Source organism: Arvicanthis niloticus, chromosome 9, assembly GCF_011762505.2.
Source record: "Arvicanthis niloticus isolate mArvNil1 chromosome 9, mArvNil1.pat.X, whole genome shotgun sequence".
Lineage (NCBI taxonomy): Eukaryota > Metazoa > Chordata > Mammalia > Rodentia > Muridae > Arvicanthis > Arvicanthis niloticus.
In genome coordinates, this window is record NC_047666.1 from 24,931,158 (window position 1) to 24,945,658 (window position 14,501).

Here is a 14,501-nt window from a genome sequence, read left to right on the forward strand (position 1 = left end):
GAGGTGAGCAGCCAGAGGGCATTAACAACCCTCACGAGTGGAGTACTTTTGGTACCTTCCCTTCCTAACCACCCCCATGCCACCACCACACCTTCAACAGCTGTCTCTCTCTCTCTCACAGACCTGCCATAGCTGGGGCGCCCAACAATTTGCTAGGTTTTCTTTTTCTTGTGCTTTGCCTCCACCTTCTGACTTATATGGCTAATGATCTGAAAAGTAACACTTCGGTGGATCAGGTGTCACCTGATATAAAGCAGTGGTTCTCAACCTTCCTAATGCTGTGACCCTTTCATATAGTTCCTCAGGTTGCAGTGACCCCCCTACCATAAAATTATTTTCATTGCTACTTCCTAACTGCTGTAATTTTGCTACTGTTATGAATCATAATGTAAATATCTGTGTTTTCTGATGCACTTAAAGCGACCCCTGTGAAAGGGTTCTTTGATCCCCAAAGGTGTCACAACCCATGGGTTGAAAGGCTGCAGGCGTCTCCACAAGTAGCTTTTGTCAAGACTAACCTTGGTTGATGGGGTCTAGCTTTAACTGGACTGGCAACTCTTGCATGGTATAGATGGGGCCCAAATGATTGTTATTTGGTGACACTGGAGGTGGGCAGTGAGGAGCTGGAATGAAGATTAGAAGACAGGAGAAAGCAGCTTGCATTAACAAGGACTCAGCATGTCAGTAAAGCCCTGGGACATGGACAAACCCTGACAGAAAGTAAACACTTTACCTCTCCCATACAGTGGTGATTCAGTGACCCCATGAGTACCTTCTGAGTCTTAGGGTTTCTATACCCTTGGGAGTATCCAGAACAATAAGAGAAAGCTCAGATCATGTAACCCAAGTCTCTAATGTCACAAAAAAGTTAGAACCTGTGGCCGGGAAGGTAGCTTAGTGGGTATAGTGCTTGTCTAACATGCACGAAGCTCTGGGTTCCATGTGTGGCACTGCATGAACCCTGTGTGTCGATGCACACCTAGAATCCACGCACTTGGGAGGAGGAGCAGGAGAATCAGAAGTTCAAGGGTCCTCAGTTACTTAGTGAGCTTAGAACAGGCTTAATTACATCTGAGGTTTTTCAAACAAACAAACAAGCAGGGCATTAGACCCACTGACTAGGGGCTCGTGGTCTGCATCCTGCATCCTTCTGAGATTTGAAACTTCTAGACTGGATGGGAGTGCAGAGCTGAGAAGGGAGGTACCATGTACCCAGGGAACAGAGGTCCATGAAGCACTGAGCTTCTGGCATGTGAGGCATGCAGGGCCCAGGCAGAAGAGTTGCACAGACTCCAGGGCAGGGGAGTCCTGCCCCTTCTATTACGGGCTCATGGGAAGGACAGTGTTTCATACTACAGTGGAAAGCTAAGGAAAAAGGAATCGACTGTAGAAAATACCCCCATGGTGGGAGCTTCTTGGAGAACCTTGAAAGGATGGAGACTGGGCCACAGCAGCCGCAGAAGTGGCCTGGACACTCTGGCTTAGCATCCGCGCTTCTGTATAAATTGGGATCTTTTTGCCACACATGAAAGTGGGGGAAAGTTCCCATCTTTAAATGTTAAGCTTAAAATAAGCCCCGACACGAGTGCCAGTGGATCTGTGAAATCTGCTGACTAAACTGGCACCGGTGCCTGTGAGAACCAGCTCGTCCCTCCGAGCCCTGGGGTAGGAGTGAGGTTACTCTCAGGGTAAGCAGGAGGGTATGGGGTCCAGCAGGGATGTTCATGTAGGCAGAGGCTGCTTGGATGTGACATCTAGGAACTTCTCAGTTGAGGCACCTGCCAGCTTTCCTCGCCCCTTCCCTTCATCACTCAGGGGCCCAGCTCCTAGCACATTCGCTGGCACTCTCATTTCTATTTCGGTAAGCGTTTTCAGTGGCTTCTACTCGAGTATATTTCTTACTCACTCTGACCAGGGGCTTCATGAAGGTGTGGACTGGAGCCTTCCAGCCTCTGTAGGACCAGTAACGAAGGAATGTTTGGGGATGTCAGGCAACAGCGGGACATTAGAGGGGCTACTGTGGCTGAGGGGAGCCAGGTTGTGAGTGTTGGGAACAGCCATGTTCCTTCCATATAAGACAGTGAGGTTTTAATCTGGTGATGGCCGGCGTCAAGAGTGGGACCTGTTAACTACCACGTTGCCTGCCGTGTCCAAGCACAGGGATGGATGGCCTTGGTTTCACCATACCCACAGGCTCAACTGGAGATTCACCTCTGACCCACTGCTCTCAGTCTTGGGACATGGCTCTCTGGGACTCAGAAGCAGGTCAGCTGCTGAACTGTCTACTGGGACATCATGTCTCAACGTGCTGCCTGTTTTGCTTCCCTGGAGACCACGCTGCTGCTCTGAGGTGTGTTGTCTCCACACTGCATGCTAACTCAGGGGTTCTTTTTCATGGGCCCTAAGGACTGGGCCATTCTGCACATCTGCTTTCACAGTGCACAGAAAAGAGATCGGCATCCCAAGCCTGGACACCAACAAGGCTGCAGTTTCCTACCAGGATGCATTTGTCTGGGGTGTGACAGAGCACCTCAGTGGCACTCTATGATTAAACCCTGTCTCATACAAAACCTCCACAACAAAACAGAGCTACACTCTTAGCTTTGTTGATCTGTTCTGGCTGAGAGCAGTCACTGACTCTGCTAAAAATCCATCCATCTAGTCACTCCGTGGACCATGAGCCTGTATCCACCTGTGAGTGACCAGCTCCGGTCTCTGGTGTGATAATATTGCCAAATGATGTATCGATGTAAATGTTTATAAAAATTATTATATCAGAGCTGAAGAAGATGGCTCAGTCAATGAGGTGCTTGCCTTACAAACATGAGGACCTAGGTTCAATCCCAATAGAACCCACTTTAAAAAAGAAGTGAGGTTTGGGGTGTAGTGTGACAGTCTTATCTCAGCACAGGGGAATTGGAAACATGAGGATTCCCGGAGCTCATTAACCAGCCTAGCCTGCTTGGTGAGGACCTGGCCAGTGAGGCACCCTGTGGCAAAAAACAAGATGGACTGCACCCGAGGAACAACACTTGAGGCTGTCCTCTGACCTGCACGTACACACTCCTATGCATACACACACTGAGACACACATGTGCAAACATAAGACTGACTCTGGCAGACTCTGATATGCCTACCTATTAACTATTCTACCATTCTTTCTCATTCATAAAAATTTCTGTATGATTGAGAGTCAACATATAATGGTTTAATTCCTCATTGAATGTCACTGTTGTATGGGACTCCCAAGAATTCTCCTTGGAAACAGATGACTCAGTTGGGAGATATTCCACTCTGCCCTCTTTCACCTCTCTGAAATGTGCATATGACTGGATTCCAGCAGCTATCAAGGGAGCTGTGAGGTGACATGGACAATAGAAACAATCACTGACGAGGAATGGTGACAACAGGAGACCGGTTCCTGATGGCTTTGGGCAGTTCTAACCACATCTAAACTTCTTTGACATTCAAGAGAAATGCCGTTGTTTAAGCCAAGATTACTCTGAATTTTCTACATGGTTTCTATATGATCCCACATATAACTGATAACAGTTACGCCACAATGACAAAAAAAAAAAAAAAAAACAGACACAATAAATTTTAAATGACAGAATTGTAGAGGTCATGCTCTCTGAAAATAAGATTAAGCTATAATAATAACAATAATTTAATAGTGTTCAAAAGGGAATCACTTAATCTCAATAAGTGGCTGGAGAGGACTCATCTGGTGAGGGCAGGTGCTGCTCCTGCAGAAGAACTAAGTTTGGTTCCCAGAACCCCCATCAGGAAGCTCACAGACTCCTGTAACTCCAGCTCCGGGGGGACCCATGCTGTCTTCTGTCATCTGCACATACCTGCACACACACGTGCAAACCCATACACAAAAAATAATTAAAAATAAAATAAATCCAAGTGCTGGAGACCATGGTTGAGCGGTTAAGAGTGCACACTACGCTCGCACAGGAACTGGGTTCGGTTCAGTTCAGTTCCCAGCATCACATTAGGTGGCTAACAATCACCTGTGACATCTCTGGCCTCTGTGGCCACCCAGACACATGTGCGTGCACACACACACACACACACACACTTAAAAAGAAACTTTTTTAAAATCGCAACTAAGGAGGATTCAAAATTATATTTTCCAACTTATTTGAAAACAATAACACAGGGTTGCATTATACAAAAAAAATACACAATACTGGTATCGTCTAAAGGCAAACACAGCTTAAATCCTTTTGTTAGAAGAAAGAATGAGCAATCAAGACAAAAGGTAAAAACTGCAGGCTGGGGCCTTAGAAGTGTGGCTCAGGGGTAAAGGTGCTTGCTGCCAGGACCCAGGGCTGAGCTAGAGCTTTGGAACCTTCCATGGAAGGAGAGAAATTAGTACATCTGTGAACCATGGTGTGTGCACACATCCCCCACAAAAAAAGTAATAAAAATACTTGCTTAAAGAATACCAAGCCAGAAATACAGTTCAGTTAGTAGAGTATTTGGCTTGCGTATGCAAAGCCTTGATTGCATCTCCAGAAACACAGGTGTGGCAATGCATGTCTCTGATTTCAGAGCTCTGGAGTTAAAGGCAGAAGATCAAAAGTTCAAGGTCATCTTCAGCTACCTGGCCAACCTGGGCTACTATGATGGGCATTCTACCAACTGAAACCTTTCTCTTTCTTTGTTTCTTTCTTTCTTCTTCCTTTCTTTCCTTCCTTCCTTCCTTTCCTTTTTCCTTCTTCTATTTTATTTCCTTTCTGAGATGTGGTCTCACTGTGTTGACCTGGAACATGTCCTAAGGTTCTGCGCTTCTGTTTGTGTTATTTGAATTCAAAGCTAAGAAGACGTTCATGTATTGATTATATAAATATTTTATTCCTAAATTTTAATAATTCGTAGTCAAAGGCTCAGGTATCTTAGGGCTTTGAACTCTGTGTAGCTGAAGCTGGCCCCAAACTTCTGATCCTCCCATTCCCATTTCCACAATGCTGGGATTACAGGCATGTGCCCAGCATTAAAATATTATATATATATATATATATATATATATATATATATATATATATATATATATATCTTGGTGGTATTTTTGAATCCCAAAGAACATATTCATATATTTCTTGTATAAAATATACATCTTTTTCCCTTTAATCCCAGAGATATTTTTGAACTCCAAAGATAAGAAAAAAAAAAACATATCAAATGATTCCCAAAGAAATGGAAAAAATTTACTTACAAAAGAAAACACATTTTAGCCAAATACATTGTTTATGCCTGAAAGGGGAAAAGACATTGCCTGCAAAGCAAATGCAGACAGTGGATGGTCCACATGCTACTAAAAGAGCATTAGCCAAACACAAAGCCAAACTGTCAGGGCATTTGAGACAGATAAGAGTTCAAGTCAACTCTAAAAAAATTGGCAGATGTATAGAGGTAAAGGTTAGAGGAAGAGCCAGCCTCGGTGACACAGGGCCATATTCTCAGCCCTTGGGAGGCTGACACAGGAAGACTAGGAGTTCGAGGCCAGCCTGGGCTACATAGTCGAATCATCTCAATATAAATGCCTCAAAATGTAGATAGAATTCTTGGTCTCTCTCTGTTCACAGTCCTGAATCCAGGCTCCTTACTCCACCCCATCAGACAAAAGTCCTCAAGGGCACAGTTTGTCTTTTCCACATTTGTGTCCCCAACCTTATTCAGAGTCTATTGTGAAGCAATTGTTGGGGAACACAATCTTAAAAGCCTCACTTTCCTGGGAGTCTCTGCTGCTGAGCCTCTGAGCACCTGTAATAACCCGTACGCCGAAAATGAAAAAAGACCAGGGCACACAAACGGTATGCTGAACCCCCCTCCTGGGATGGGGATTCATATCTACTATTTGATTCCTGATATTGATGATGCTTATATAGAGAATGCAATATACCTGTGCTATAAAATTGTGAGTGTGTGGTCATCACTGGTCATCACCAGAATTAGGAGGGTTCCCTTCCAAAGGACCAACTATGAACCAGCAAAAACAATCTCTCTAATATAAGCCATGGAAAGAAAAACAACAAAGTATAAATTAACAAGCCGGAAAAAAAAAAATGAAAGCCAGGCTCAGAAGTGTGGGAACACAGCCTGGGTGGCAAGCGCTGGCATGCAAGGAGCCTGCATTCCATCTGCAGAGTCACAGAAGGAGAATACAGCGGTTCACACTTGTAATCCCTGGACTCAGGAGGGGAGGCAGGAGAATCACAGGTTCAAAGTTGACCTCAACTGCATATCAAGGTTAGCCTGGGGTACATAGGACCTTATCTCAAAAAACAAGAATAAATACATAGATCATTTATTTTAAGCCAAGTGTAATGGTATACACCTGTAATCTCAGCACTTGGGAGGCTGAGGCAGGAGGATCAGGAAGGAGGATCAGAACCACACAGAGAAAGTGTCTCAAAAAAAAAAAAAAAAAAATCAAACCAAAACAAAGCAAAAGCCAAGGACTTTGAATGTGGCTCAACTGTAAAGCAGTTGTGTGCACAGGGCTGTAAGTTTGATCACGAGCATAACGGGAAGGGTTGAATTTGAAAAGGAAAATCTGGAGGGGAAACAAACAACTTTCAAAGTTAAAAGTGCAAACGCCTGAGATGAAGTCTTTAAGCACATGCAGAAGTCTAGAGGGTAACTCCGTTGTTTGTGCTTTTCACTTCCTCAAAGGATTGTGGGAATGTTGCCTTCTGTGTAAGAACCAGCAGGAACTGGGTTCCACCCCTTCTCCACTCGCAGCGGAAGGTGCAGTGAGTGAATCCTGCTTGTCACTCCCAGGGCTGCTCGCACAGATACACAGAGCATACACCCGGACACTATATATACTATCACTTTGCACATTTTAAAACATGATATAAATGACATCAGCGAGTATTACTACTGTGCTACTATTTTCTCATTCAACACTGTTTTTCAGACTTAATCCATATTCATAACACAGAATACTTAACACAGGAAAGAAATCATGAGCAGGGCTAAACCCAACTCCAAAACCAAACAAAAAGAACACAGAAACCCTGTCTGAATTAATTTGCAACTTCAATTTCCACAAGGTGCCCTTGTCTTCCCACTTTTTTGGCTTCTTTGGAAAACTCCCAGTCTCCAAGATGAGGGTCTAAGGAGCTTTCCTTCCCCTGGGTGGGGGGTGGGGGGGAGTCAGACCCCTTTGGTGCAGAGCTCACTAACAGTAAGGATGCAGGCACCCTTTCTCCCAGCAGTGCCCCACCAGGACAGTTAACTAGATCCTCTGCCACGTCTTTATGAACAATGATGCTGTTAGACATTTGAAGTTTCGTTTTGGAAAAGAAAACCCTTTGCAGGGAAGACTTACAATTGGCGTCCCGAAAGGAATGTAACCTGTGGGTGAGGAGAGAAAGAGTCAGGTCCCATGAATCTTCTGGGTCTCATGAGATACCCAGAAGCTTCTGGGGCTTGCTCTGACCCATGGCTCTGGTGAAGAAGCCCAACATAATCATAGAGAGACTCCACAGCCTTCCCTTGACTCAGCTCTCCCCAAAGCAGAAGACTCACTGTCCCCCTGACTCCCCAACCCCTCTCTGTTTCCCAGCTGCCAGACAACTCCAGCTCCCTCAAGAACCCAGAGGCTGGCCTGCTGCTGGTCACCAGTGGTCCTCTGAACCACTTCCTCTCTGAGACACAATACTCAACCTCCCCCAACCCCCAATCTCTATGATTTTATCTCCTAAGGAACCCTGAGTGTCTTCCTTCCTTAGCCTTAAAAAAACAAAACAAAAAACCAACCAAACAAACAAAAACCCCTCCGCAGGGCAGTGGTGGCGCACACCTTTAATCCCAGCACTTGGGAGGCAGAGGCAGGTGGATTTCTGAGTTCGAGGCCAGCCTGGTCTACAGAATGAGTTCCAGGACAGCCAGGACTACACAGAGAAACCCTGTCTCAAAAAACAAAAACAAAACAAAAAACAAAACAGTCAGCTGATGGGCAGGCCCCAGGAGCCATACTCATCTGAGTTGTACGGAGAACCCAGGTTCACATCCTGAGCAAACACAGCTCTGTGAGCTGACGCCACAGCTCTCCTGCGCCTCCCTCTGGGGACAGGGCCAAGTCTGGGGGTTGAAATAAGAGGGCTGAAAGGAATGTCTGCTTCAGAAAGGTCCAGATTTAAAAAAAAAAAAAAAAAAAAAAAAAAAAAAAGGCAGGCTGGGGTGTGAGCCTGCTATGCCCAGAGAGGGGTGTGGACAGCTCTATTAGGCCCTATGTGTTTAGAGCCTTTGCTATCTAAGCCCTTCACAGCAAAGCCAGGGCTACCGACAGCCAGTGCCCCAGTTCACAAAATGGTATCACACAGCCATGTCTTGGCTAAGTCTCTAGGAGGTCAGGCTTTCTGAGGTAGGGTATTCTCAGCTGACTGAGGTCTCCATTCCCAGCCAGGTGGAGGCCTTTCCAAGGCAGCAAACAGTAGCCCTTCATAGCATTCTCATGAATCGTAGTGGGTAAAAATGTCTAGGAAGAGATGGCAGTGCACTGGTGTGGATACACCCCTCCGTAGTGACTTGGGGCAAAATCCATATCCTCTCAGAGACAGGGAAAGGGCCTCTATCTCAGCCTGAGCAAATGTACCCTGAGCCCCAAGTGTGAAACACACAAAGTAGCCCTCGAGGGGATACCAGATAGGGACTTCCTGGATGGAGAATCGCAAGACCCCTGTGCACATAGGCTCCACAGAACAAGAACCCTGCCTTGTCTATACACACGAGGGTTGTGAGCACACACTGCACATGTCTGCCCAGAAAGGAAGGCTAGTTAACAACAAGATCATGTTTTTTCATGTCTTCCCAGGAAAATTCATATAATGTCTGAAACGTGGCCACCCCTAGCTCTGTCGCAGCCAGCACCTCCAGCTGGGCAAAGGCAGGAGGGTCTTGGGAGCTCACCTGACATTCTGAAAGGCATGAAGATCTTCTCATTGGTGTCTGGGTGTAGGATAGCCTGGACATAGGAGAGGAGAGTGGGAAGACAACCAGAAGTATTAAGGATAAGGATAAGGGATAAGAGATAGGACAGCTGCCCCAAGAAGACCCTCTCTCCAGGGCCTCTATGTTGCCTCTGAACACTTGGCCATGGTTGGTATCCTCCTCCTCGAACAGCCCCCAACCCCATGGGAGCTAAGACTGTGCCCACTTTGAAGTCTTCTTACCCTTGGCTGACACATAACAGGCACAGAACCAGACCTGGTGGACAGAACCCAGTCTTTTCTTGGAACTTCCAGAGTTCCCTGGGCAAGGCCAGTCAGGCCAGAACCCCAGCCTTTGGATGTTCAGGGACTGGGGTGCTAGGAGGAAGGATGGGTAGGGAGAGGCTGGATACCCAGTAGCCATGGAACGAGGGTTTCTACCAGATGCCTGGGACGGGGAGAGGAGGGGTCCAGGAAAGCACAGAGAAGGAGAAGGAAAGAACCCAGACTAAATTACCTGTTTGATTTTCTGTGCACTCCAGAGCTGAAAAAGAGAGAAAGAAAAATAAGAATGAAACGCTCTAGTAGTTTGAGATCTGTGAGCCGTGCTGTCTTTTCATTTTACATTTTTTAAGATTTATTTTTACTTATTAACATACAAGTATGTTATGTGTGTGAGTAAATGCCACGTGTGTGCACGCCTGTGGAGGTCAGAGGATGACACATTTCCCCGGAGCTGGAGTGGACAGGCAGATGTGAGCCACCTCGTGTGGGAGCTGGGAAATGAATCAAGTCCTCTGACAGGGCAGCCAGTGGTCTAACCACTGAGCCACCTCTCCAACCCCCCAATGAATTCATTCTCGAGCCAGGATATCCTGTAGTCCAGCATGGCCTCAAAGTCAATATGTAGCTGGCGATGACCCTGAACTCTTGATCCTCCTGGAGCCTCCACCTACAGCGGATGTGGTTTAATGTGTTCCCTCATGCTCAGCTCACGGGATACCGGGATCAAACCCAGGCTTTTGAGCATGCTAGACAGGCATTCCACCAATACGGCTGCAGCTCGAGCCCGCCTTTTTTTTTGTTTTGTTTTCCTTCATTATGACATTTTTTTAAAAAAAAAATATTTATTTTATTTATATGAGTACACCACTGCTCTCTTCAGACACACCAGAAGAGGGCATCAGACCCTACTATAGGTGGTTGTGAGCCACCATGTGGTTGCTGGGAATTGAACTCAGGACCTCTGGAAGAGCAGCCAGTGCTCTTAATCACTGAGCCCCATTGTGACGTTGTTATATGTGTAATCTTTGCACCTGGTGGGTGCCGTTCTCTTACTGAAGGAACTTTGAGACAGTATCTTCTGTAGTATAGTGTATCCTCAAAGTCCTGGTCTTCCTGTTGCTACTTCCCAGGGGCTGGAGGCACAGGTGGACACCTTGGTAACATGTGCTTTTCGAATTCAGAACACACAACAAGTGAACATCAACACTGGAGAAAACAGTGGCCTGTGATCCCAGCAACTCAGGAGGATCGGGAGTTTGAGACCAGCCTGGGATACCTGGGACCCTATTTTAAAGCATTAAACAAATTGATGTTTGAAATATCTAAATGGAAAAGATCCTTTCTCAGTGAGCCTGTATACACACAGAGACAGAAAAAAAATCAGAGGAAACAGGACAACTCAGGAACTAAAGAGAACTTTGAAAACCTTGCAGTATCTTCAGAGAGAGAGAGACACGGGGTGCTGCAAGAAAAAGGGGAGGGACAAACATCAGCTCTCCCACTTCCTGGACGGGAAGCTGGCTACCTGCCTGCCTTCCTTTCTTCCTTTGCCCATTTCTTCCTTCCTTTTTCTTTTTTTCCCCTTTCAACCTTCCCTTTAAAAAAAATAAAGATTTTATTTATTTTTTATTTATGAGTATACTTCGTGTACATTTGCAGGGGGCAGGTGTGGTGCACATGTGTGCAGGTCTCTACAGAGGCCAGAAGAGGGCGCCAGATCCCTTGGTACTGGCGTTATAAGCCAGTACGAGCTTCCCAGTATGGATGCTGAGAATCAAACTCTGGTCCTCTGCAAGAGCAGGGTGTACTGTTAACTGCTGAGTCACTATCCCTACCCCAAGACAGGGTCTTATGTATCCCAGGCTGCTCTCAAACTCTCCACAGAGCTGAGGATGGCCTTGAAATCCTGACCCTCCTGGCTCCATCTCCTGAATGTCAATCACATTTTATGTAATGCTTCCTACACAGAAGCTACATTCTAACTGAACTACATCCCCGAACAATGCTTCTGCACACAGGAGGCCAGAGGTCAATCTCGTGTGTGTTCAATCACTTTATACGTTATTGTTCTGATTCAGCTAGACTGATTGGCCAGTGTGTTCCAAGGATGTTCTTATCTCTGCATCCCCAATGCAGGGATTCAAGCTGCATGCCACCCTCTCTGCCTGGCTTGTCCATGGGTGCCAGAGATCAAATTCAGGTCCTTGTGTCTGCGCGGCGAGCACTCTACTGAGTGAGCCTTCTCCTAAAACTTCTTTTTTTATTCTTTGCTCTTTGTATGCTTCTAGAATTCTGTACCTTGTTCACATATTGCCATTTCAAAATTAATAGTGTACATATATATGTGTGTGTGTGTATATGTATATATCAAAGGCAGGACTGGCTGTAAAGGGCAACACCACCTGTGCGCCATGCTCAAGACTCTGGACACCATGGTAGATCAGTGGTTCTTAATCTTCCTAAACCATTTTAATACAGTTCCTCATGTTGTGATGACCCCCAACCATAAAATCATTTCATTGCTATTTCATAACTAGAATTTTGCTACTGTTATGAATTGTAATATAAATATCTGATATATGCCCCCCTGTAAAAGGGTCATGTGATCTCCAAAGGGGTCTTGATCCACAGGTTAAGAACCACTGCTATAGTTTAATCTATTAGTTGATTAATTTAATAAAGGCAACCACTAGAAAAAGAAACTGTGTACTTAAAACTTTTGATGAGCCAGGCTTAGTGGTACACACCTTTAATCCCAGCACTCAGGAGGTAGAGGCAAGCATATCTCTGTGTGTTCATGGCCAATCGGTTCATAGTGAGTTCTAGGACAGCCAGGGCTACATAGTGAATAGTGAGAACCTATCTCAAAAAATAAGAAGGTTTTGCTTTTGTGTTTTGGTTTTTAATGGGATAGATGCAAGTCCTCCACTAGCTCCTTGGTGTGTGGAGGGTGAAATGTCCAGCAAGATCCCCACAGTGAGAAAGCAGCAGCTGGTGGCAACTGACTGTGAGGGTCTGTGTGACTGAGCCCCTGTGGCAGAAGAGAAGTGACATGCACCTTCCCCAAGCCGGCACTCCCCACCCCTGTACCTTCTGTTTCTTCCTGTGTCTCAGAACTAGGTGGGGCTGCACCATAGCCTCTCGATGCTAACAGGACACCACCAAGGGAGGGCAGAGCCAGCCAAACAAACATTTCTTTTCTTCTCAGCAGGTACTTTATCTCTACTGAAAGCCAAGTGACCATACACAGGCCCTTTGGCCTTGGGGACAGCTGCCATCTTTCCTTGTTCTCCTGGTCAAATTCCCACTCGCCTTTGACTTGTATATTTTTTTTTCCCAGTATGTTAAAGCACACCTGTAACCCCAGTCTCAGGAGGCTAAGGCACAAACCTGGATTCAAGACCAACTTAAGTTATATAGCAAGTTCCAGGCCAGCCTGGGACTGGGAGGTAGAGGAAAAAGATCATCAGTTCAAGCCATTCCCAGCTACACAGTGAATTTGAGGCTATCCTGGGCTACAAGAAACCCTGTCTCAAATAACAATCATCAGTCAGAAGAGGAAGGAGGTGAAACCCATGCTCTCTACCTGACAAGTCTACCACACCAGGCCCAACTCAAAAGAGCAGGTTAGAAACACTGAGTTTACAGTGTCTGCTGAGCTTTGCCCTGTGACCTGCTGGACTGACAAGTTAAATATTGTGTTCAGAAAAGGCAGCAAGTATTGCCCACAGTGGAAAGGTTCAAAGTCCACAAGCCGCTTGTGCAAACAGGTCACAGGGAGCCACCCTGGGACATATGACCACACATGGAGGCCCAGTTGAACCACAGTGGCTCGCCACCACATGGAGAGTGCAGGCCAGCATCTCTGGCATCTTCACAGAAGCACACAGCACCTCTACTCTGAGCTGCAGCCCCAGGTTTAGAGCCAACCTTCTTTGTGCTCAGCCCAGCATCCAGGGCACCTCTGGATGAACATGGATGGAGCTGTGCAGCCCTGAGCTGGAGAGAATGACTGGCTTTAGCAATGATCCTGCATGGAACTGGGAGCTGAGACTCTGTTTGGCTCACTTGGAGAACAGGGACAAAGGGCAGTGTGGAGAAGCCATCTGGGTGGCTGTTAGAACACACAAATTCACTGATTTAAGAAGTGGCCATTGTCTCAGCTGAACCTGCCTCAACGGAGACTAAGGGAGGGGTGGGCTGGGGTCCCACGTGCTGCTAGGAGGCAGGACACACCCCAGCACCCAGAGGGAGAACAACAGCCCCACCCCCAGTCTGGCTCACTTACTTCCCCTCTGTCTCCTAGCAAGCTGCTTCTTTAAACCTCCTAAGGCAGCGAAGACAGAGCCTATTTAAAACAACCTCCAGAAGGTAATTAAACAGAGCTGAAGGGGACCCTTCTGTATGGGAAGGACGCCTCCATTCAACAAACAAAAAACTTCCTAATTGATCAGTTGAGCCCAGTGCATTATAGAGCACCATTAATTGTGTTGTCATGGTAACTCCAGGTACCAGGTACCTATACAAGCCTATGTGGGGTGCAGGGAGCCCCCAACTCTACAGATACAGGAAAGAAGAGGGACGTCCTGCCTGCTTCTGCAGCATTGTGGCAGCAGTTGTGGCTTCTGTATGCTTCTCTCTAGAGGTCAGGCCCTGCAGAGCCCAGGTTTGAATTCAAAATCCCCCACTGGCTCACGAGGAGATGGGAGATGATTTACTTTGTCTTTCTGGGCCGCCAATATCTCTTTTGTAATATGAAGATAGGGATATTTGCTTTTGAGCTTATTATAAAAGAATTCACTTAGTGAGCAAATGTTTATTAAGCACCTACTTTGTATTAAGTACTAACAACACCTCAATGCAAAACAATAGGTAGTTCAGTTGGTAGAATGCTGTTTTAGCATGTCTGAAATCCTGGGTTCCATGTCAGCATCACATAAACCAGTCAAGGTGGTACCTGCCTATAATCCCAGCACTCTGGAGGTGGAGGCGGGAGGGTCAGGAATTCAAAGTCATCCTTAGCTACATACTTCGTTTAAAGCCAGCCTGCAACACACGAGACCTGAAGTACAGCAGCTTCCTCCAAACTGAAACATTTCCTCCAGAAGGGAGACAAGATTATGAGACTCAGAAGGTAGACAAAAAGCCACATATCACAGGAAAGCAGAAACCTGGAAGATTCTGGAAGGTGTTTTCCAAGGGTATCAAAGCAGACTATAACTGCAGGGGTGGAGACTGACCGGCCAAGCTGAGAGAGGAGACTCT

General features: G+C 46.2%; 1 protein-coding gene across 4 annotated transcripts in view; it reads right to left on the reverse strand.

Moving 5' to 3' along the window:
- Nucleotides 1-14,501, reverse strand: part of Sfxn5 (sideroflexin 5) — a 120,286-nt gene that overhangs the window by 67,850 nt on the left and 37,935 nt on the right. For 3 of the 4 annotated variants that reach the window (XM_034512095.2, XM_034512092.2, XM_076940007.1), the window contains 3 exons: nt 9,469-9,495; nt 8,932-8,986; nt 7,349-7,374 (listed from right to left, as the gene is read on the reverse strand). In XM_034512095.2, the coding sequence (XP_034367986.1) occupies nt 7,349-7,374; nt 8,932-8,986; nt 9,469-9,495 (108 nt within the window). Of the gene's footprint in view, nt 1-7,348; nt 7,375-8,931; nt 8,987-9,468; nt 9,496-12,326; nt 12,415-14,501 lie in introns of those variants that run through there. The other variant, XM_076940008.1, reaches the window with a different exon arrangement.